This window comes from Rhinoraja longicauda, chromosome 11 (assembly GCF_053455715.1).
Source record: "Rhinoraja longicauda isolate Sanriku21f chromosome 11, sRhiLon1.1, whole genome shotgun sequence".
Classification (NCBI taxonomy): domain Eukaryota; kingdom Metazoa; phylum Chordata; class Chondrichthyes; order Rajiformes; family Arhynchobatidae; genus Rhinoraja; species Rhinoraja longicauda.
Window position 1 is genome coordinate 60,465,077 of NC_135963.1, and position 24,761 is coordinate 60,489,837.

General features: G+C 50.6%; 1 protein-coding gene across 15 annotated transcripts in view; it reads right to left on the minus strand.

Moving 5' to 3' along the window:
- Window positions 1-3,571: 3,571 nt before the first annotated feature.
- Window positions 3,572-24,761, minus strand: part of ptprc (protein tyrosine phosphatase receptor type C) — a 174,527-nt gene continuing 153,337 nt past the window's right edge. For all 15 annotated transcript variants that reach the window (XM_078407841.1, XM_078407840.1, XM_078407839.1 and 12 more), the window contains 9 exons: window positions 24,003-24,138; window positions 21,932-22,081; window positions 19,859-19,949; window positions 16,508-16,644; window positions 13,639-13,770; window positions 11,727-11,846; window positions 8,385-8,554; window positions 6,524-6,659; window positions 3,572-5,686 (listed from right to left, as the gene is read on the minus strand). In XM_078407841.1, the coding sequence (XP_078263967.1) occupies window positions 5,426-5,686; window positions 6,524-6,659; window positions 8,385-8,554; window positions 11,727-11,846; window positions 13,639-13,770; window positions 16,508-16,644; window positions 19,859-19,949; window positions 21,932-22,081; window positions 24,003-24,138 (1,333 nt within the window). In that variant the 3' untranslated portion in view covers window positions 3,572-5,425. The remainder of the gene's footprint in view (window positions 5,687-6,523; window positions 6,660-8,384; window positions 8,555-11,726; window positions 11,847-13,638; window positions 13,771-16,507; window positions 16,645-19,858; window positions 19,950-21,931; window positions 22,082-24,002; window positions 24,139-24,761) is intronic.

The window sequence follows — 24,761 nt, forward strand, 5'->3', positions numbered from 1 at the left end:
GGGAGGGGAGGTGGGAGGGGAGGTGGGAGGGGAGGTGGGAGGGGTGGTGGGAGGGGAAATGGGCTGTGGGAGGGGAGGTGGGCTGTGGGAAGGGGAGGTGGGAGGGGAGGTGGGAGGGGCGGGGGGCTGTGGGAGGGGAGGTGGGCTGTGGGAGGGGAGGTGGGAGGGGAGGTGGGCTGTGGGAGGGGAGGTGGGAGGGGAGGTGGGCTGTGGGAGGGGAGGTGGGAGGGGAGGTGGGAGGGGAGGTGGGAGGGGAGGTGGGAGGGGAGGTGGGAGGGGCGGGGGGCTGTGGGAGGGGAGGTGGGCTGTGGGAAGGGGCGGGGGGGCTGTGGGAGGGGCGGGGGGCTGTGGGAGGGGAGGTGGGAGGGGCGGGGGGCTGTGGGAGGGGAGGTGGGCTGTGGGAGGGGAGGTGGGAGGGGAGGTGGGAGGGGCGGGGGGCTGTGGGAGGGGCGGGGGGCTGTGGGAGGGGAGGTGGGCTGTGGGAGGGGAGGTGGGCTGTGGGAAGGGGCGGGGGGCTGTGGGAAGGGGCGGGGGGCTGTGGGAGGGGAGGTGGGAGGGGCGGGGGGCTGTGGGAGGGGAGGTGGGCTGTGGGAAGGGGCGGGGGGCTGTGGGAGGGGCGGGGGGCTGTGGGAGGGGAGGTGGGAGGGGCGGGGGGCTGTGGGAGGGGAGGTGGGCTGTGGGAGGGGAGGTGGGAGGGGAGGTGGGAGGGGCGGGGGGCTGTGGGAGGGGAGGTGGGCTGTGGGAGGGGAGGTGGGAGGGGAGGTGGGAGGGGCGGGGGGCTGTGGGAGGGGCGGGGGGCTGTGGGAGGGGCGGGGGGCTGTGGGAGGGGAGGTGGGCTGTGGGAGGGGAGGTGGGCTGTGGGAGGGGAGGTGGGCTGTGGGAAGGGGCGGGGGGCTGTGGGAAGGGGCGGGGGGCTGTGGGAGGGGAGGTGGGAGGGGAGGTGGGAGGGGCGGGGGGCTGTGGGAGGGGCGGGGGGCTGTGGGAGGGGCGGGGGGCTGTGGGAGGGGAGGTGGGCTGTGGGAGGGGAGGTGGGAGGGGAGGTGGGAGGGGCGGGGGGCTGTGGGAGGGGCGGGGGCTGTGGGAGGGGCGGGGGGCTGTGGGAGGGGAGGTGGGCTGTGGGAGGGGAGGTGGGCTGTGGGAAGGGGCGGGGGGCTGTGGGAAGGGGCGGGGGGCTGTGGGAGGGGAGGTGGGAGGGGAGGTGGGAGGGGCGGGGGGCTGTGGGAGGGGCGGGGGGCTGTGGGAGGGGAGGTGGGCTGTGGGAGGGGAGGTGGGCTGTGGGAGGGGAGGTGGGCTGTGGGAAGGGGCGGGGGGCTGTGGGAAGGGGCGGGGGGCTGTGGGAGGGGAGGTGGGAGGGGAGGTGGGAGGGGCGGGGGGCTGTGGGAGGGGCGGGGGGCTGTGGGAGGGGCGGGGGGCTGTGGGAGGGGCGGGGGCTGTGGGAGGGGCGGGGGCTGTGGGAGGGGAGGTGGGAGGGGAGGTGGGCTGTGGGAGGGGCGGGGGGCTGTGGGAGGGGCGGGGGGCTGTGGGAGGGGCGGGGGGCTGTGGGAGGGGCGGGGGGCTGTGGGAGGGGCGGGGGGCTGTGGGAGGGGCGGGGGGCTGTGGGAGGGGAGGTGGGAGGGGCGGGGGGCTGTGGGAGGGGAGGTGGGCTGTGGGAGGGGAGGTGGGAGGGGAGGTGGGAGGGGCGGGGGGCTGTGGGAGGGGCGGGGGGCTGTGGGAGGGGAGGTGGGCTGTGGGAGGGGAGGTGGGCTGTGGGAAGGGGCGGGGGGCTGTGGGAAGGGGCGGGGGGCTGTGGGAGGGGAGGTGGGAGGGGAGGTGGGAGGGGCGGGGGGCTGTGGGAGGGGAGGTGGGCTGTGGGAAGGGGCGGGGGGCTGTGGGAGGGGCGGGGGGCTGTGGGAGGGGAGGTGGGAGGGGCGGGGGGCTGTGGGAGGGGAGGTGGGCTGTGGGAGGGGAGGTGGGAGGGGAGGTGGGAGGGGCGGGGGGCTGTGGGAGGGGAGGTGGGCTGTGGGAGGGGAGGTGGGAGGGGAGGTGGGAGGGGCGGGGGGCTGTGGGAGGGGCGGGGGGCTGTGGGAGGGGCGGGGGGCTGTGGGAGGGGAGGTGGGCTGTGGGAGGGGAGGTGGGCTGTGGGAGGGGAGGTGGGCTGTGGGAAGGGGCGGGGGGCTGTGGGAAGGGGCGGGGGGCTGTGGGAGGGGAGGTGGGAGGGGAGGTGGGAGGGGCGGGGGGCTGTGGGAGGGGCGGGGGGCTGTGGGAGGGGCGGGGGGCTGTGGGAGGGGAGGTGGGCTGTGGGAGGGGAGGTGGGAGGGGAGGTGGGAGGGGCGGGGGGCTGTGGGAGGGGCGGGGGGCTGTGGGAGGGGCGGGGGGCTGTGGGAAGGGAGGTGGGCTGTGGGAGGGGAGGTGGGCTGTGGGAGGGGAGGTGGGCTGTGGGAAGGGGCGGGGGGCTGTGGGAAGGGGCGGGGGGCTGTGGGAGGGGAGGTGGGAGGGGAGGTGGGAGGGGCGGGGGGCTGTGGGAGGGGCGGGGGGCTGTGGGAGGGGAGGTGGGCTGTGGGAGGGGAGGTGGGCTGTGGGAAGGGGCGGGGGGCTGTGGGAAGGGGCGGGGGGCTGTGGGAGGGGAGGTGGGAGGGGAGGTGGGAGGGGCGGGGGGCTGTGGGAGGGGCGGGGGGCTGTGGGAGGGGCGGGGGGCTGTGGGAGGGGCGGGGGCTGTGGGAGGGGCGGGGGCTGTGGGAGGGGAGGTGGGAGGGGAGGTGGGCTGTGGGAGGGGCGGGGGGCTGTGGGAGGGGCGGGTGGCTGTGGGAGGGGCGGGGGGCTGTGGGAGGGGCGGGGGGCTGTGGGAGGGGCGGGGGGCTGTGGGAGGGGAGGTGAGGTGGGGGGGAGGTGGGCTGTGGGAAGGGGAGGGGAGGTGGGAGGGGAGGTGGGCTGTGGGAGGGGCGGGGGGCTGTGGGAGGGGAGGTGAGGTGGGAGGGGAGGTGGGCTGTGGGAGGGGCGGGGGGCTGTGGGAGGGGAGGTGAGGTGGGAGGGGCGGGGGGCTGTGGGAGGGGCGGGGGGCTGTGGGAGGGGCGGGGGGCTGTGGGAGGGGCGGAGGGCTGTGGGAGGGGCGGGGGGCTGTGGGAGGGGAGGTGGGCTGTGGGAGGGGCGGGGGGCTGTGGGAGGGGAGGTGAGGTGGGAGGGGAGGTGAGGTGGGAGGGGCGGGGGGCTGTGGGATGGGAGGTGAGGTGGGAGGGGAGGTGGGCTGTGGGAGGGGCGGGGGGCTGTGGGAGGGGCGGGGGGCTGTGGGAGGGGCGGGGGGCTGTGGGAGGGGAGGTGGGCTGTGGGAGGGGCGGGGGGCTGTGGGAAGGGGAGGGGAGGTGGGAGATGTTGTCGACCTGTTGAGTTCCTCCAGCATTTTGTGTTCTGGTGCTGTTGAATTGTACTGTGGTGTGACAATGATCTTCACAATGCACAATATGATGTGAATTTCCATTTATTCAAGAACACTATTAGTCCAAAAATCTTTTATTTTGTTGTTTTACAAAGCATACATCTGAATCAAAGCAATAAGCATTAGAAAACTCAAAGATGTTGGAAAAAAAAATCCCCCCCCCCCCCCAACTGCTCTCAATTACTGGTGCAATGACCCTGTTATATGTTGGAGATCAACTTGATATTGAGTGGACAAACCTTCTGCTCTCTCCCACAGACATAACCTCCAAGGCACTGACTTCCACTAGAGCAAGTCAGGCGTCTTCAACAAACATCATTAGAAATATAGACACAAAGCATTGCAGCATTACAGTTTGTCACAGCTGGCTGTGTGCAAATGGTCTGCAGCATCCCCACAGCAACTATTCAAAAGTTACTCATTTGGCAGAAAAGCACTTTGGGATGTCTCGGGATCACGAATGACATTTTAGAAATGCAAATTGCACTTCTACTTACAGCTTGCTGCCATTGAACAGACTGGGGATGCAGTGAATCAAGTCTCACTCTGAACATTGAAGCCAAGGTCTCACATGGACACAAGTTAACATGGACCCTGCAATACTGCTTGTACATCAACAATAGCCTAATCAACATCCACTGAAAACTTACTTGGACATCAATAGTAGCCTTAGCAATATCCACTGACAAAGAATGCAAAATATTACCTGAAGCAATTGTTATCAAACCTAAATCTTTTAGAGATTCATCATGAACTTGGTATCAATTGAATCTTTGAAAAGTGCAATTTAGACCATCTTTTTGCAAAGGAGTATTGGTTTGCCTCAGTAGAAAAATAGAAATTTCCAGTTCACTGATTAATGGAAATGTAGAATATAGGAAGATTCTGACATCTTCTTGGAACAAGCTGCAGCAAAGATTCACAATTAGACTGATAATACTGCTGATAACTGTACATCTCCATGGGTGGTCCTTTTTTTGCAGCCCTGTTTTATCTTAGATGGGCTGGATTATTACCCAGTAAATCCCCAGACAGGAGCTCAATTGCCTCTTTGTTCCACCCATTACCTTTTGCTTCGAACCTGCTTCTCTCAGTTCTGAAATTACAGTCATCTCTCTTTCCACAGGTGATGCCTGACCTGTGGGGATTTTCTGTTTACTTTGTTCCCCAATCCTCAGTGGCTCTCTTGTGGCTCCAATCTATTGCACAGTTCCCCAAACTGAAATCAGGTTTCATTTTTTGTGTTTAAGTATTGACTTAACCGTGAGTTTTGGCCACTATTCCGCAGCCATTTCCGCATGCAAGCTATATCACTTTGTTGGTCTTTTGTCAATGAACTATGATATTTCTATTCACAAATGATAACCCACTGTCTGAATCTGGTTCAAAGAATCAGTTTGATTTAACAAAGTAATAGATATGCTTTGACGTAAGGTAAATAACCATAGCTATGTACACGACCATTTCTTAAGCAGATCAACTGCAAAGCTATCACTTGAAAAACCAACTATAAAAATAATTTGCAAAGTGAAAAATGGTTGTATTATAAAAAGCTAAAAATTTCAAAACAATATATCACAAATTTCCATCACACTCAATATATGACATTATTTCATGTCTTAAAATATGAACTGCCAAAAATAGTACACCCAGAAGCAAAATTAGAATTTAGCTTTTCAATACACATACAATAATATATATATATTCATATATATATATATATAAAAAGTTATTTTTATCTCTGAAAAAAGTCTTCTGTGGTTTATTTTTGGAGTTACTGATGTAACCTGAAAACCCGAAAACATTTTAACTAAGTTTTAATTTAGGAAACTATATCCTTATGGAAATACATTCATGTTCAAGCCTCCCTTCTTGAACTTACAGCAAATATTTTTGGACACCTCCATTGATAATTCAAGTTCACACAAGATAAAATTAATGGGTACCCTGTGGAATTTCCCTTATTAACACAAATACTGGTTAGTACCAATGCTTCATGTAGGACTATAATTGTTCTCACACATTTTCAGTAATGGGTCCATTCGTAGGAGTGTCTGTCGGCTGGGTGTTACTGTTGGAGTTTGCAGTGGCATCAACTGCTGATGTTTCTTTCTTACTTTCTAAAGCAACGGGGACATCTTCCTGCTGAGATTTACCTTCCAAAGGGGTCTCAGAGATAATCTCAGAGGATTGTGCAGGACCGTTGTCAGGTATCAATGTCCCGTTCTGAACTGGGTAGTTGTTGGCAATGACGTCAAAGAGAAACTGGTACTGGTCCTGTCAAGATAGATCACACCCATGGTTAGTTATCTCATTCGTATCCAGACACAAGAGACAGCATATCCCACACCCTTTATCTTCTAGTTCTGAAAACTGAGACAGACTTCAGTGAAGATAGACACAAAATGCTGGAGTGACTCAGGGATGAGATTCTTCTTCAGACCCCAAACGTCGTCCAGACTCGAAACAGCACAGGAACAGATCCTTGGGCCCACAATGTTTGTGCTGAACATGGTGCTAATGGTGGTAGGAAGGGGGAGGAAGGGAGAGAGGGGGGGAGGAAGGGAGAGAGGGGGGGAGGGAGGGAGAGAGGGGGGAGGAAGGGAGAGGGGGGGAGGAAGGGAGAGAGGGGGGAGGAAGGGAGAGAGGGGGGAGGAAGGGAGAGAGGGGGGAGGAAGGGAGAGAGGGGGGAGGAAGGGAGAGAGGGGGGGAGGAAGGGAGAGAGGGGGGGAGGAAGGGAGAGAGGGGGGGGAGGTTACACCAATGCACGAGAGGTTTGGGCCCAACGGGTCCATTTGGTCTAGTAATTTACTGTACTTTTCTCAGCCCTCCCATTGACCTCTGATGTTCCAAAGTGTACAATCCATGTTTGTCCAACCTCTCCTTATAGCTAATGCCTTGTAATCCAGGTGGCATACTGGTAAACCTCTTATGGTAAATGTCCTTTTCCTCAAGTCAATAACCAATACATCAAGATCCTGTTGGATGCTCTATGGTTTTCTCCTGGACATTGTTTTTGTTGTGCGTATAATTGGCTGATCAAAAGGCTTTTGTTGTACAGTAGAGACAACTAGATGATGCAGGACATTGAGGAGTGGACCGAGCAATACTTACAATGTTAGGGAGCATTCCAGGTCTTTGCTTGCGTAGGGCTTTGACTGTCTGGAGAACATCTATTATATTTTCAGTATCTGCGCTGTCCAGTAGGTTCCAGAGTGCGTAGAACAATCCTGTCCTCTTGGCTCCATCACTGAGAAAAAGGATTTCACAATGTGAAAAAATGGCCCAATTTTATCTAGGAGGACATGTGGGTTGGTGGTGATAACCTGGCAATGGATGGTCACGGGAGTGGAGAGAGCAGTGTGATGGGTGTTTGGAACAAGCTGCCAGCGGAGGTAGTTAGCGCAGGGATTATCCCAACGTTTAAGAAACAGTTGGACAGGTACATGATTTAGTTTAGTTGAGTATATTGCCACGTGTACTGAGGTACAGTGAAAAGCTTTTGTTGAGCGCTATCCAGTCAGCTGAAAGACAATGCATGATTACAATCGAGCCATTTACAGTGCATAGATACATAAGGGAATACAGTGTGGAGATTTAAGAGTGTGGAGCGATTGTAATGCGAGTTTGCAGATCTGCTTCTGTGGCTAACACGCAAATAGTTCAGGATAGGTTTGGAGGGATATGGACCAAATGTATTCAGGTGGGACCAGTGTCTTTTTCCATGCTATGACTCGAAGACAAGCCAACCTCCCTTTATCTAATGCTTCACTTCTAAGGGCTTTTCGTAACTCCACAGTGGCCTCTCCAAGAGTCGTTGGAGAACAAAACATCAATTGAGTCTAAGGTGGACACAAAATGCTGGAGTAACTCAGTGGGTCAGGCAGCATCTCTGGAGAGAAGGAATGGGTGATGTTTTGGGTTGAGACCCTTCTTCAGAACACATTCCTTCTCTCCAGAGATGCTGCCTGACCCGCTGAGTTACTCCAGCATTTTGTGTCTACCTTCGATTTAAACCAGCATCTGCAGTTCTTTCCTGCACATTAATTGAGTCTAATTAGACAGATTGCCTCTAGGAGGACAAACAAAATGAAAATGGAATATTTCACAGAGGTATTCGGGTTCACTAAATCATTGGGGAAACCATAGTAGTCTTACATCTGAAGGGGCTGCTGTAAAGCTGGCCAGGTTTGAGGTTATTGGAATGCTGCATGTCCCAGTACAGTGGCTGCAAGTAAGAATTCAATTGTTCCATTTCGGGACAGACAAGGAGAACACTCGGGACTCTTGATCTGTTGCTCCTGAGGGGGAATTTCTTCAGGTGGTTAATCTGTGGAACTCATTGCCACAGCTGGCAGCGGAGACCAAGGCAGTGGGTATTTTTAAAGAGGAGATTGATCGGTAATTGATTACTAAAGGCGTCAAAGGTTATGGGGAGAAGGCAGGAGAATGGAGTTGAGAGGTAAAAGTAGATCAGCCATAATTGAATGGCAAAGTGGGCTTGGTGGGCTGAATGGCCTAATTCAGCTCCGATGGTCATTCATCTTTGGCACATATCCCTCCTAATTCCATCTAAACGTTTAGTTGAGGCAGATACTATCACAACATTTAAGAAACATTTGGACAGGTACATGGATACTTGAAGCAAGGTCCTAAATTCACCTGTCCTTTTCCTCCAAGATGCTGCTTGAACCACTGAATAACTCGAACACTGTCTCTATCTTAGGTACATGAATACGGCAGGTTTAGAGGGATTTGGACTGAATGCAGACAGGTGGGATTAATCTAGTATGTTATCTGGTGTGGGCAAATTGGGCCAAAGGGCCGGATTCCATAATCTATGACTAATAAAACATACTCAAACCAAAGGAAAAATGTAGCTTATTTTTTTCCACATGATATGATGGATAATCTCTGAAAACTGATAATGGGCGTTGTGTGAATGATAGCAGGTCACAATGCTGCCAAACATTACCTGCACTGTGTAATGATGGGTGGCACCATCTTAGTCTCAGCATCTTTAAACGTTAGCAGTTTCTCCTTGATATTCCTTATCATGTTGATCAGGTTACCGGGGGTAGATGGAAGGTCCAATTTATTCCAGTCGTCAAAATGGTACAGGTACACCGTCTGTATCGTTTCTCTCTGAAAAACCAACACTTATGTCAAGAGCCAATTTTAACCAAAGTTCGACAATCTTTTAGTTCAGTTTCAGTTTGCCACGTGTACCGAGATACAGTGAAAACTTTTTGTTGCGCGCTATCCAGTAAGCTGAAAGACAATACATGGTTACAATCCAGCCATTTACAGTGTATAGATAGATACATGATAAGGGAATAACTTTTAGTGCAAAGTAAAGTGAGCAAAGTCCAATCAAGGATGGTCTGAGGGTCACCAATGAGGTAGATAGTAGTTCAGTACTGCTCTCTGGTTGTGGCAGGATGATTCAGTTGCCTGATAACAGCTGGGAAGGAACTGTCCCTGAACCTGGAGGTGTGCGTTTTCACACTTCTGTACATTTTGCCTGATGGGAGAGGGGAGAAGAGGGAATGGCCAGGGTGCGACTCGTCCTTGATTGTGCTGCTGGCCTTGCTGAGGCAGCGTGAGGTATAAATGGAGTCAATGGAAGGGAGGTTTGTTTGTGTGATGGTCTGGGCTGCGTCCACAATTCGCTGTAATCTTGAATTGTTAACTCTATGTTTTGTTCCACGGATGTTGCCTGAAGGTGGCACGGTGCTGCAGCGGTAGAGTTGCTGCCTTACAGCACCGGAGACCCGGGTTCCATCCTGACTATGTGTGCAGTTTGTACGGAGTTTGCACCTTCTCCCTGCGACCGCGTGGTTTTCCTTCGGGTGCTCTGGTTTCCGCCCTCATTCCAAAGACGTGCAGGTTTATAAAAATTGCCCCTAATTTGTGGGATGGAAACTGGGATACCATAGAACAAGTGTACAGGTCGGTGTACAGGCAGGTCGGTGTACAGGCAGGTCGGTGTACAGGTCGGTGTACAGGCAGGTCGGTGTACAGGTCGGTGTACAGGTCGGTGTACAGGCAGGTCGGTGTACAGGCAGGTCGGTGTACAGGCAGGTCGGTGTACAGGCCGGTGTACAGGTCGGTGTACAGGCAGGTCGGTGTACAGGTCGGTGTACAGGCTGGTCGGTGTACAGGTCGGTGTACAGGTCGGTGTACAGGCCGGTGTACAGGCCGGTGTACAGGCTGGTCGGTGTACAGGTCGGTGTACAGGTCGGTGTACAGGTCGGTGTACAGGTCGGTGTACAGGTCGGTGTACAGGTCGGTGTACAGGCTGGTCGGTGTACAGGTCGGTGTATAGGTCGGTGTACAGGCTGGTCGGTGTACAGGTCGGTGTACAGGTCGGTGTACAGGTCGGTGTACTGGTCGGTGTACTGGTCGGTGTACTGGTCGGTGTGCAGGTCGGTGTGCAGGTCGGTGTGCAGGTCGGTGTGCAGGTCGGTGTGCAGGTCGGTGTGCAGGTCGGTGTGCAGGTCGGTGTGCAGGTCGGTGTGCAGGTCGGTGTGCAGGTCGGTGTGCAGGTCGGTGTGCAGGTCGGTGTGCAGGTCGGTGTGCAGGTCGGTGTGCAGGTCGGTGTGCAGGTCGGTGTGCAGGTCGGTGTACAGGTCGGTGTACAGGTCGGTGTACAGGTCGGTGTACAGGCTGGTCGGTGTACAGGTCGGTGTACAGGTCGGTGTGCAGGTCGGTGTGCAGGTCGGTGTGCAGGTCGGTGTGCAGGTCGGTGTGCAGGTCGGTGTGCAGGTCGGTGTGCAGGTCGGTGTGCAGGCCGGTGTGCAGGCCGGTGTACAGGCCGGTGTACAGGCCGGTGTACAGGCCGGTGTACAGGCCGGTGTACAGGCCGGTGTACAGGCCGGTGTACAGGTCGGTGTACAGGTCGGTGTACAGGTCGGTGTACAGGCAGGTCGGTGTACAGGTCGGTGTACAGGCTGGTCGGTGTACAGGTCGGTGTACAGGCCGGTGTACAGGCCGGTGTACAGGCCGGTGTACAGGCCGGTGTACAGGCCGGTGTACAGGCCGGTGTACAGGCCGGTGTACAGGCCGGTGTACAGGCCGGTGTACAGGCCGGTGTACAGGCCGGTGTACAGGCCGGTGTACAGGCCGGTGTACAGGCCGGTGTACAGGCCGGTGTACAGGCCGGTGTACAGGCCGGTGTACAGGCCGGTGTACAGGCCGGTGTACAGGCCGGTGTACAGGCCGGTGTACAGGCCGGTGTACAGGCCGGTGTACAGGCCGGTGTACAGGCCGGTGTACAGGCCGGTGTACAGGCCGGTGTACAGGCCGGTGTACAGGCCGGTGTACAGGCCGGTGTACAGGCCGGTGTACAGGCCGGTGTACAGGCCGGTGTACAGGCCGGTGTACAGGCCGGTGTACAGGCCGGTGTACAGGCCGGTGTACAGGCCGGTGTACAGGCCGGTGTACAGGCCGGTGTACAGGTCGGTGTACAGGTCGGTGTACAGGTCGGTGTACAGACAGGTCGGTGTACAGACAGGTCGGTGTACAGACTGGTCGGTGTACAGACTGGTCGGTGTACAGGCTGGTCGGTGTACAGGCTGGTCGGTGTACAGGCTGGTCGGTGTACAGGCTGGTCGGTGTACAGGCTGGTCGGTGTACAGGCTGGTCGGTGTACAGGCTGGTCGGTGTACAGGCTGGTCGGTGGACGAAGAGCCTGTTCGATGCTGTATCTCTAAACTAAAATAGACTAAACTCAGCTGCTGGATGACAAGGTTCCTACTTTGAGCTGATGCTGAACACGATAAGGGAAGGTTTATGCTGCAGAGATTCAGATCTTTATTGGGACAGCACAGTGGCTCAGTGGTAGAGTTGCTGCCTTACAGCACCAGAGACTGGTTTGATCCTGACTACTGGTGCAGTCTGTACAGTGCTTGTACGTTCTCCCTGTGACTGCATGGCTTTCCCATGGGTGCTGTGGTTTTCTCCCACATACTAGGTTGATGGCTAATCAGGATTTGTAAATTTCCCTACTGTGTGGGGAGTGGATGAGAAAGTGGAATTATATAGAACTGGTGTGAAGGGGTGATCGATGGTCAGCATGGACTCGGTGGGCTGAAGGGCCTGCTTCCATGCTGTATCTTTCAATCAACCAATCAATCACACTGAAAAGCTTTGTGCAGGACGGAACTGCAGATGCTGGTTTACATCGAAGATAGATACAAAATGCTGGAGTAACTCAGCGGGACAGGTAGCAATCTGACAATGGAGCTCACTATGGCAATGGAGGACCAGGACAGAAGGGTCAGTGTGGGAATGGGAAGGGGAGTTAGTGTTTTACCTTCACATGCCGTATCTCAAAGTCTCGAATAGTAAACTCTGGCTGGTCAATGCATTTACACAACTTCACCTCAATATCATCATAGGTCTTCTTATTTTCTTCCCAATATTGCACACCATCCTAAAATCAATAAGAAGCAATCCTTAAAGCATCGATACAAAAAGGAACAAATTGTAGGACATTGCAACAGCCTAATTCCCAGCACCTCACCTGTTTGCTCCATTTGGCTAGGATTGGTTTCAGAGATTCATCAGTCATAAGAGCAGAATTAATGCATTCAACCCATCAAGTCAACTTCACCATTCAATCATGGAATCGATCTTTCCCTCTCAACCCCATTCTCCTGCCTTCTCCCCATAAGCCTGGGAACATGGGCCAAACGCAGCCAAGTGGGACTAGTGCAGATGGAGCATGGATGAGTTGGGTGAAGGCCCCATTTCTATGCTGTATGACTCTATAACTCTATTTATGAATGTTTCTTCAATGTTGCAGCCATTTTTTGTCATTGTGCAACAGTACATATAATTTGCAGAAAAAGTGCAATAACATTGAAAATACTGTGTGAAAACCTCTTATGAATGGTTGTAAACTTGGTTGAAATCTGGCTGGCTCCCACACCCAAAGCTCTGATGAGATGGTTTCTCTTATCAGTTTCTTGCAAACCCACATTGAGTTGATTTGAGTTGAGTTTCTTGTCCCAATACTGAGGTACAGTGAAAAGGTTTTGTTGCGTGTTAACCAGTCAGCAGAAAGACAATACATGATTACAATTGTGCCATTCACAGTGTACAGATGTTTGCAGCCAGCCCCTGCACTGATATACTCTTGTCCACTCATAACATGGCCAATGCCTCAATGAGTTGCTTGACTAATTGTTGGGCTTGCTGTTGAGCCTGGGTAGAATGTGTGGAGCAAATATTCAAGGAATTAGTCACAGTGGCGCAGCGATAGAGAGGTAGCATCCGTGCCATCAATAATAAACTATCCTTTCAGAGACTTCATCAGAATGGAAAAAACAAAACCAACTCTTCTCATTCTTCTGACAGGAAGCAAGCGGCACGGGTGTGCAGCAGGTAGAGCTGCTGCCTCACACGCCAGACACACGGGTTCCATCCTGACCTCAGGTGCTGTCTGGATGGAGTTGGATGTTCTCCCTATGATCATGCGGGTTTTCTCCGGGTGCTCCGGTTTCATCCCACATTCTAAAGACAAGTAGGTTTCTAGTTTAATTGGCTTATGCAAATTGCAAATCATCCATAGTGTGATAGGTTGTGTTAGTGTACGAGATGATCACTGGTCATCATGGACTCAGTCAGCCATAGGGCCAGATTATGCACTCTATCTCTACCGTCTAATGTTCCCTACAACCATCAGCCCATTAAACACTAATAGGTTCCAAACTATATGGACTTGAGGGCATTATTTTTGACACTGCACCATTATTGTCTATTTCTCTGTTTTTTTCATATATGGCTCTCTTTTGTTGTTTATTACATGTACTATGTTTACAGATCTGTTGTACTGCTACAGGTAAGAATTTAATTGTTCCATTTTGGGACTTATAGAAACTAGGTGCAGGAGTAGGCCATTCAGCCCTTCAAGCCAGCACCACCATTCAATATGATCATGGCAGATCATCCAGAATCAGTACCCCGTTCCTGCTTTCCCCCAATAGCCTTTGATTCCGTTAACCCTAAGAGCAATATCTAACTCACTCTTGAATATATCCAGTGAATTGGCCTCCACTGCCTTCTGTGGCAGAGAATTCCTCAGATTCACAACTCTGGGTGAAAATGTTTTTCCTCATCTATGACAATAAAACACTCCTGAATCTTGACTCTAACGTCCAAATCAGCAATATTATGTTCTAATGTGCAGCAGCATGGATAAGACTACAGCGTTTGGCTTGTACCTTTTCGTCTTTTAATATGCCGAGCAGTGCAATGACCTTTGCCTTTCTTTGATATACCATAGACCAGAAATCAGCAACAGTCCCAGCCAGGGGAATCTGAGTGGCGATCAGCGTCTCCGAATGCCAGTATCCCTGAAAAACACAATATAGAGCAGAGGTGTGCACACAAGGTTGTACAGGTGCTTTTGAAATGTTCTGTTGATTCATACCCAACCTCTCCACAACTAGTTTAATTCCTTACCATTCCTCCCCCCCCCCCCCCCCCCCCCCAACCCCACCTGATTTCAACATCCTAAAATAGTTTTTTGTCTTCATTATTCTATCAGCAAGGTTCAAAATATTACAGCATCTCTGGATTGAATGGATAGATGGCATTTCGGCTAGAGGCCCTGCTTCAGACGGCTGGTCGGGTCCAACCCAAACGTTGCCTGTCCATCCCCTCCACAGATGCTGCCTGATCTGTTGAGCTCCTCCAGCACGGTGTGTTTTGCTCAAGATTTCAACATCTGCAGTTCCTTGTGTCACATTTGTTCCTGGCTAATCCTCACACCAGCCAATGGAAGAGAGATGACCAAGAGCAATGAGAAAGCAAATGCCAGGTCAAAAAATGCTTACAGCTCAAACACATCTAAATGTACAACAATAAAGCATGTTGGACCGACACGAAGCATATTGCACTTGGGAAGCTTACAACCCAACGGCATGAATATTGATTTCTCTAGTAATCATCGCTTTCCCTCTCTCTCTGTCCCTCCCCCATCCTGGTTCTCCAACTAGTTCTACTTACCTCCTGATGAAATATGTAGGAAAATAACTGCAGATGCTGGTACAAATCAAAGGTATCACAAAAAGCTGGAGTAACTCAGCGGGTCAGGTAGCATCTCAGGAGAGAAGGAATGGGTGACGTTTCGGGTCGAAACCCTTCTTCAGACTGATGTCAGGGGAGGGGGCGGGACAAAGGAAGAATGTAGTTGGAGACAGGAAGACAGTGGGAGAACTGGGAAGGGGGAGGGGAAAAGAGGGACAGAGGAACTATCTAAAGATGGAGAAGTCAATGTTCATACCGATGCCCAAGAAAAATATGAGGTGCTGTTCCTCCAAGTTCCGGTGGGTCTCACTATGGCACTGGAGGAGGCCCATGACAGAAAGGTCAGCCTGGGAGTGGGAGGGGGAGTTGAAGTGCTGAGCCACCGGGAGATCAGGTTGGTTGAGGCGGACTGAGCGAAGGACAATGGAGGAGGCCAATAAATATTACTGATCGTACGCCGCGTTGTCAACTTCCCCTCAGCTAACAATGATACATTCTACATTTCCTTGAGCAGCATCTGCTTTGATCTGTCGTTTTCACACCTTACCCTTCCCTCTCCCCTAACTCTCAGTCTCAACCCGAAACGTCACCCATTCCTTCTCCAGTTACTCAAGCATTTTGTGTCCATCTTCTGAGCAAATTAAGGCAGCCCAAAATTGCAACCATTCTTTAAAATATCAGGTGTGGAATCAAGCAATGATGCCGCGAAGATGGAGACCATTTGGCCCAGCAGGCCCGTGTTAGCCCTTCGAAACAGATACCCAATCTCCTCTTCTTTCTACGTCGTTTTACGTATTTTCCTTTCAAAATTACTTCGATTCCCTTTTGAAAATGAATACTGAATCTTCCGCCAAACGTCCAGAAATCTCTGAAATATCTCCTCAAGTCTGTCTAAGAAACTGTCTTTCATCTCATGTACCAAGTTGTAATATTCTCTCTGAATTACAGTTCCTTGTTTCTGTGCTTAGATGTAGCTGGCAGCAACTAGTTGCTGGGGTCCTTTCCACCTAACGATACCCTTTCTCTTGCTTGTTGTACAATCAGATCCATTACTGTCTGCATTCGATGCACTCCGTACAACACAGAACAGTACGGCAACATTCATCTTTGCACTAGATGTTCTCTTTACCCTTTATCTTTGCGCTGTGTACGGCTTCATTGTATAGTTTTGTTTGACTGGATAGCACACAGAAAAAGTTTTTCACTGTACCTTAGTACACGTGACAATAATAAACAAGCTGGATGTCAACACTTTGGAGTTAGGATTGTGGTCAAGGTGGACAACGCAACAATCCAGTGAGGGAACTTGAAGTTCAGACAACGCTTTTTGCTCCTGACGTCATGAGAACCAAGTGTCCAATTGCAGTTAGGGGGGACATTGGTCCAGTTGAGTTTAGTTTATTGTCACATGTACCAAGTACAGAGAACAGCTTTTAGTTGCGTGGTATCCAGTCATTACACATGATTACAATCGAGTAGTCAACATTGTACAGATACAGGATAAAGGGAATAACATTTACGTTCATAAGTTCTAGGAGCAGAATTAGGCCATTCGGCCCATCAAGTCTACTCCACCATTCAATCATATCTGATCTACCTTTCCCTCTCAACTCCATTCCCCATAACCCCTGACACCCATACTAATCAAGAATCTGTCAATCTCTGCCTTAAAAATATCCATTGACTTGGAGATAGACACAAAATGCTGGAGTAACTCAGCGAGACAGGCAGCATCTTTGGAGAGAAGGAATGGGTGACATTTAGGGTCGAGACCCTTCTTCAGACTAGGGTCCCCTCTGCCATTTGTGGCAATTAATTGACCAAAGAAATTTAGTGCAAGACAAAGAGTAAGAAATGCTGCTGTTGGAGTAAAGGTTTAAAAGAGTGGAGCGATTGTAAAGAGTGATTGCAGATCCAATCCTGGGACCAGCATGCAGAGAGTCTCCTGGCTTGGAATTTGAAGTTAAGATGACGGTTTTTGTTCCGATCGTCATGAGTACCAAGTGTGTGGTGGAGGCAGGGACAGGGCTGTAGGTGTGTAACCTGTGTGTTGATACATACTTCTATGTAGGAAGCATTGATGTACTTGGATGAATCTTCATCTTCACTCTCGTCCGAGCTGGAATCATCCTCACTATGGTTCTCATTGTCCTTGCTTTTGTCATTGTCCAGCTTGATATAAACTCTGTTGAAATCATCTTTAAAAAGAGATTAAAAATCATAGACCACATTAGATCCGCATTTCAGGATTAGGTTCAAAGTTAAAGTTATGTTTGACGGAGACACAAGGATCTGCAGATGTTGGTTTACAAAAGAAGACAAAGTGCTGGAGTAACCCAGCGGGTCAGGCAGCATCTGTGGAGAACACAGATAGGTGACGTTTCACAGAGTGCTGGAGTAACCCAGCGGGTCAGGCAGCATCTGTGGAGAACACAGATAGGTGACGTTTCACAGAGAGCTGGAGTAACTCAGTGGGTCAGGCAGCATCTCTGGAGAACAAGGATAGGTGACGTTTTGGGCCAGACCCTTCCTCAGACCGATTGTGGGGAGGAGTGGGCGTGGAGAAATCAGCACATGGAGTTCAGGTTTATAATTGTCGCGTCTACTGAGGTACAGTGAAAAGCCTTGTTTTACAAGATACCCAATTAGGTGATCTTCATCAACTTTTTCACTCAAAGGGCCTTGGATACATAGGACAAGCTGCCAGAGGAGGTAGTTAAAGCAGATACTATAACAAAATTTAAATGACATTAGGACAGGGACATAGATAGGAAGGTTTAAGAGGGATATGGGTGAAACACGGGCAGGTGGGACTAGTGTAGATTTAGGCTTTTTTTTGTTTCGTTTTTTTTTAGTTTAGAGATACAGCAGGAAACAGGCCCTTTGACCCACTGAGTACACACAGCGATCCCCACACATTAACACATCCCTATACACACTAGGGACAATTTACCAAGCCAGTTTATCTACAAACCTGTACACCTTGAGTGTGGGAGGAAACCGGCGATCCCGGAGAAAACCAACGCAGGTCACGGGGAGAACATGCAAACTCCGTACAGACAGCACCCGTAGTCAGGATCGAACTTGGGTCTCTGGCACTGCAATGTAGTAGCTCTGCTGCTGCGCCACAGTGCTGTCCCTAAATGGGGCATCTTGGTTGGCATGGACAAGTCAGGCAGAAGGGCCTGTTTCCAAGCTGTAGGACTATGATTTGCTTCTCCACCTGCTGCTGTGTACTCTTACTCTTCACTCTACCTCATGCAGTTATTCCGTTAGACTGCACTGGTGCAAAGGCACCATGCAGCTGTTTTGCATTGGTCATTGTATCTATTGCGAAGATAGACACAAAAAGCTGGAGTAACTCAGTGGGACAGGCAGCATCTCTGGAGAGAAGGAATGGGTGACATTTTGGGTCGAGACCCTTCTTCAGACAGGTTAGGGATAAAGTAAACGAGAAATATAGTGATGTGGAGAGATAAAGAACAATGAATGAAAAGGAAACAGCTGCTTGTAGGGTGAAAATGAGAAGCTATTATGAATTGGGTGGGGGAGGGATAGAGAGAGAGAGGGAATACCGAGGCTGCCTGAAGTAAGAGAAATCAAGATTCATACCATTGGGCTTTAAGCTGCCCAAGCAAAATATGAGATGCTGTTCCTCCAATTTACGTTTAGCTTCATTCTGACAATGGAGGAGATCTGGGACAGAAAGGTCTGGGTAGGAATGGGAAGGAGTATTAAAGTGTCCAGCACTCAGGAGATCAGGTAGGTCCAGGCAGGCTGAGCAAAGGTGTTCTGTGAAACGATCGCCCAGTCTACGTTTGGTCTCGCCGATGTATAAGAGTCCACATCTTTAACAACGGATACAGTAGATGAGGTTGGAGGAGGTGCAAGTGAACCTCTGTCTAACCTGAAAGGACTGTCAGGGTCCCTGGACAGAGGCAAGGGAGGAGGTATAGGGACAGGTGTTGCATCTTCTGCAGTTGCTGGGGAAGGTACCTGGGGAGCCCAGTAGTATGAATGTTGATTTCTCTCACTTCAGGCAGCCCTGGCATTCCATCCCTTTCTATCCCTCCCCCACCCAAGTCACACCAACTTCTTGTTTTCTCCCAACAAACAGCTTTGTTTTATCATTGCTACTTTTTTGCATATCTTTCCTTTATTGTTCTTTACCTCTCCACATCACCGTCTAGATCTCTCGTTTGCCTTATCCCTAACCAGTTTGAAGAACAGTCTCGACCCTAAATGTCACCCATTCCTTCTCTCCAGAGATGCTGCCTGACCCGCTGAGTTACTCCAGCGCTGAGTTACTCCAGCGCTTTGTGCCTATCTTCGGTTTAAACCAGCATCTGCAGTTCTTTCTTACACATTGAATCTATTGCATCTAACGCAGACAGTTTTTACTCTGTGAGCCACATGTGAACAAGAAATTTCATTGCACCCTGGTGTACAAGACAATAAACTAAAATGATTCTGGAGCTCATACACAAATGGAGAGAATGACGGATTCTTGATTAGTAAGCGTGTCAAAGGTTATGGGGAGAAGGCAGGAAAAAGTTGAGAGAGAAAGATAGATCAGCCATGATTGAATGGTGGAGTAGACTCGATGGGCTGAATGGCCTAATACTGTTCTGAAGACTTATGAACATGAACTGATGAGGGGGATGGAGGGGAGGGAGGGGGAGATGGAGAGCTGGGGAGAGAGTGCAAGGCAGGAACAGGGCTATGGAATGTGTAGGAAGGAACTGCAGATGCCAGCTTACACCAAAGATAGACATGTGTAACTCAGCAGGACAGGCAGTATCTGTGGAGAGAAGGAATGGGTGACGTTTTGGGTTGAGACACTTCTTCAGACTAAGAGTCAGGGGAGAGGGAGACAGAGATAAGAAAGGGTAAGGTGTGAAAATGAGACATCAAAGGGAACGCTGTTCAAGGCAAATGTAGAATAGATCATTGTTATCTACGGGAAGGTGACAACGAAGTATACAAAGATAACATTTAAACAGAAAGACAGTCAGACTGGTTGGAGAACTAGGATGGGGGAGGGATGGAGAGAGAGGAAAAGCAAGGATGACTTGAAGTTAGAGAAGTCAATATTCATACCGAAGGTAGACACAAAATGCTGGAGTAACTCAGTGGGTCAGGCAGCATCTCTGGAGAGAAGGAATGGGTGACGTTTCGGGTCGAGACCCTTCTTCAGACAATATTCATACTGCTGGGTTGTAAAGTGCCCAATCAAAATACAAGGTGCTATTCATCCAATTTGCGCTGGGCCTCACTCTGACAACGGAGGAGGCCCAGGACAGAAAGATCAGTGGGAATGGGAGGGGGAGTTAAAGTGTTGAGCAACTGGGAGATCAGAAAGGTTGAGGTGGACTGAGCGAAGCAATGGCTGATCATTGATGGAATACTCACATGGGATCACAGAGAGAGTGCTGTTTTTGGGTTGGTTATCTCCGTGCCGTCCTGTCATCTGGGATCTCCACTCAGTATAAAACGGGATCCTCTGAAATGATTAGGGATAAGAGAGAAATAATGCACAAAGCAACATCAGATGTACTAAGACTGCTATAATACAAGGAATCTGCTCTGCCACAATATTTTGCAGAGTGAATTTTAGCAGGTTCAGTCAGTTATAATGATTCATATTACCGTTGAGCAGTTTACAACCCAGCGATATGATTTTGATTTCTCTAACTTCAAGTAACCCTTGCTTTCCATCTCTCCCATCCCTCCCCCATTTTAGTTCTCTGATCAGTCTGACTGTCTTCCTGATTCAATGTTATCTTTGTAAGCTTCTTTGTAACCTTCTCCTAGCGAACAATGATTTATTCTACATTTTCCTTGAACCTTGTCCCCTTTGATCTGTCGTTTTCTCACCTTACCCATATCTGTGTCACCCTCTCTCCTGACTCTCAGTGTGAAGAGTCTCGACCCGAAACGTCACCGTCCCTTCTCTCCAGAGATGCTGCCTGACCCGCTGAGTTACTCCAGCACTCTGTGAAACGTCACCTATCCATGTTCTCCAGAGATGCTGCCTGACCCGCTGAGTTACTCCAGCATCTTGTGTTTATCTTCGGTGTAAACCAGGATCCTTCCTACATAATTACTCTTTGTTAATCCTCTCAAAATTGTCTCTGATTGCTTCTGGCTACACAGTTTCTTAGGATTGGTCCACGGTGTTAAATTTGTTGGCAGATCTTAGAAACAGGCCCTTCGGCCCACTGAGTCCATGCTGCCCATCAACCCCCCATTTACACTCATTTATTCTCTCCATACTGTTATCAATTGCCGCCAGATTCTAGCTCTCATCTATACACAAGGGGTCATTTACATACAGTAGGTCAATTAACCTACAAACCCTCATGCCTCCATTTAAGAGTCCCCCCACAAGTTGTTTCCCAATCTACCTGATTGAGACCATCAAACATCTTGTAATTTAACTAAATCATCCCCATCACCAGGAAACCTGCACAAATGAACAAAATCACACCTCATGATCTAAACCAATGTTCCATTGAGCCTATCGCACTGCCATCTTTAGGGTGGGTCACAGTGATTCAGATATGCCTGATAATTAGTAAAACACAATGTGCTGGAGGAACTCAGCGGGTCAGGCAGCATCTGTGTTGGGAGTCTGAGGAGGGGTTCCTGCATCAATGTGTTCTGTTTACAGGCCTGTTATTCAGCTGCAAGTAAGAGTGTCATTGTTCCGTTGTCAGTATACACGACCACTAAACACTCTTGAATTGACCTGAGACGTCACCTGACGATTCCCTCCACAGATACTGCCTGACCTGTTGAGTTTTGCTCAAGATTCCACAATCTGATTGCCTCTCCATGTCTAATAATTACTTTGTTTTTCTTTGCTGTACAAGTTCCTGGATTAGAAACAAAGTCAACCTCTGAAGTTTATCTAAGCATCAGGAAATAAGTGGCGTAGTTTTGGTGATTATTTGTTTGGCATCATTCCACATGTCGGGTAGTTCATAAACGATAGGAGCAGAATTAGGCCAATTGGCCCATCAAGTCAATCCCGCCATTCATTCAAGGCTGATCTATCTATACCTCTCAACCCCATTCTCCCTATAACCCCTGACACCTGTACTAATCAAGAATCTGTCAACCTCCACCTTAAAAGTACCTAATGACTTGACCTTACAGCCATCTGTGGCAATGAATTCTGCCCTCTGACTAAACAAATTCCTCCTCGTCTTTTTAAAGGTATGTCCTTTTATTCTGAGGCTGTGCCATCTGGTCCTAGACTCTCCCACTAGTGGAAATATCCTCTCCACATCCACTCTATCCAGGCCTTTCACTATTCGTTAAGTTTCAATGAGGTTTCCCCTCATCCATCTAAATTCCAGCAGGTAGAGGCCCAGCTCCATCAAATGCTCATCATACGTTAACCCAGCCATTCCTGGAATCATTCTTGTAAACCTCCTCTGGACCCTCTCCAGAGCCAGTACATCCTTCGGTTGAACTGACCTGGAACTCGCATTCCAGGAGGGACGGCTCTGTTGCTGGGTCTTGCTTTTTGAAGTTAATCAGGTGTTTGGGCAGCTCGGACAGGCTGACCTCTGTCTCCCCATAAAGGTAATACTCCAGCAGAGCCTGGTGGATCAGAATGTACTGGGCCTGCAACAGAACACATGGTGGTCAGAGCATTGAGACATGACCACTTGCACAGTGACACAACCCATCAAAGACACATGCACATCTACGCCACATGAGAGGAATAGATTGGGTAAACGCACAGTCTCCTTCCCAGTAGGGGAACCAAGAACTAGAGGAGAGAGGTTTGAACATGAGAGAGGAAAGATTTATTAGGAAAGTAAGGAGTAACTGTTTTACACAAAGGGTGGTGGGTGTACGAATCGAGCTGCTGGAGGAGGTAGTTGAGGCAGGGACTATTGCAACTTTTAAGAAGCATTTAGACAGGTACATGGACAGGAACAGTTTAGAGGGATATGGACCAAACGTAGGCAGGTGGGACTAGATGTAGATGGGCTGAATGGTCTGTTTCCATGCTGTATGACTCTGACACATGAAAAAAGTAACAGTTTGACAAAATCATGGCAACATCTTTAATCATGGGGTGCTTCAGAGAGCAGGATGATTGGATGAATCAATTAGCTTAGTTTAGTTGAGTTTATTGTCACGTGTACCGAGCGAGGTACAGTGAAAAGCTTGTTGCTGTCTGCTATCCAATCAGCAGAAATTAATTCGCCCAGTGTACAAATACAGGATTAAGGGAAAAATGTTTAGTACAAGACCAGTAAAGTCTGATTAAAGATAGTCCAAGGGTCTCCAATGAGGTAGAAGGGAGGTCAGGACAACTCCCTAGTTGGTGATAGGACGGTTCAGTTGCCAGATAACAGATGGGACGAAATTGTCCTTAAAGTTGAAAAGGATGCAGAAAAACATTTTTTTTTTCAAAATGCAAGGATTTTATGGGGACAGGATGCTGGGTCCAAGGATAGGCTGGGATAGTTTTACCTGCAGCAACATTGTCTGTGGAATGACATAGATACCAAGTAACCCAATTCTTTTCCTTTGTCTTATCAGGGTCAGAGTGAAGATGGGTTGTCACAGTGTTTGTCACAGGGTTGGGCAGTCTAAAGCTACAGGGCATAGATTCACAATGTGAGGGGAAAGATTTCAGGGAATCCGAGGGGTAAGATTTTCCACAGAGGTCAATGAACGATCATCAGGAAGTGATAGAGGTGGGTACAATTATAATGTTTAAAAGACATTTGGGCAGGTGCATGGATAGGAATGGTTTGGAGGGATATGGGCCAAATGTGGGCAAATGGGACCAGTTCCAGTGTGGAATCTTGGCTGGCATGGGCAAGTTGAGTGCGTATAGGTGGCGCAGTGGTAGAGTTGCTGCCTTGCTGCAGGTTAATTGGCTTCTGTAAAAAATTGTAAATTGTTCCTAGTGTGGAGGATAGTGCTAGTGTAGGGTGATGGCTGGTCGGTGGAAGGGCCTCTTCCATGCTGTATCTCAACTATACGAAGCATGGACAAAGCGGACTGAAGGGCATTTTCCCGTGCTGTGATCCCAGAGTTCAGCTGCTAGGTGGCTAAGATAGGATGAACCTAGACTGATGAATGAATGTCTTTGTGTTTCAGCAGGGAGAAAGACTGTTTAGTTTGGTTTATTTTAGAGATACAGCATAGAAACAGGCCGTTCGGCCCGCTGATTCCACGCTGATCATCGATCACCCGTTCACACTAGTTCTATGTTATCCCACTTTCTCATCCACTCCCTACACACAAGGGGGAATTTACAGAGGTCAATTTACCTACAAACCCATGTATCTTTGAAAAATGGGAGAAAACTGGAGCACCCGGAGGAAACCCACGCGATCACGGGGAGACCATGCAAACTCCACACAGGCAGCACCTGAGGTCAGGATTGAAGCAGGGACTCTGGCGCTGTGAGGCAGCAGTTCTACCCGCTGTATCAATGTGCCGTTCCACATGCAGTGTTGAGCGTACTGTCAGTGGGGCCTGCTGGTGTAACGGCAGAGTGCTGGTGCAGCAATAGACTTACCTCCACCTGGACCATGAGACAGCGTTGGCGGCGAAGCTGCACGATGTAACCATAAACATCCACGCGCCCCTCTGCCTCGAGGGCCTGCAGCATGGCATCAATCCCAATGTAGCTGCCTGTGCGGCCCACCCCAGCACTGCAAACACAGATGGCCAACAGTGAACATGCAGGCTGAACATAGAGGCATACAGCATGGAAACAGGGCCTGCAGCCCAACATGGCAAAGAGAGATGGCAAACAGTGAACATACAGGCTGAACACAGTCATACAGCACGGAAACAGGGCCTGCAGCCCAACATGGCAAAGAGAGATGGCAAACAGTGAACATGCAGGCTGAACATAGAGGCATACAGCATGGAAACAGGGCCTGCAGCCCAATACTGCAGGAGAGATGGCAAACAGTGAACATACGGGCTGAACATAGAGAAACAGGGCCTGCAGCCTAACATAACCTCCTTCCACTGGTGGAAGGTTCAACAACGAGGGGACATAGATACAGGGTAAGGGGAGGGAGGTTTCGGGGGGATGTGAGAAATAACTTTTTCACCCAGAGGGTGGTTGGAGTCTGGAACTCACTGCCTGGGGTGGTGGTGGAGGCGGGAACACTCACAACGTTTAACAGGCATTTGGATGGGCACTTGAAATGCTACAACATTCAGGGCTACGGTCCAAATGCGGGAAAATGGGATTAAAATTAGACTGTGTTTGGTAACGGGCGGCACGGACACGATGGGCCGAAGGGCCTCTTTCTGTGCTGTA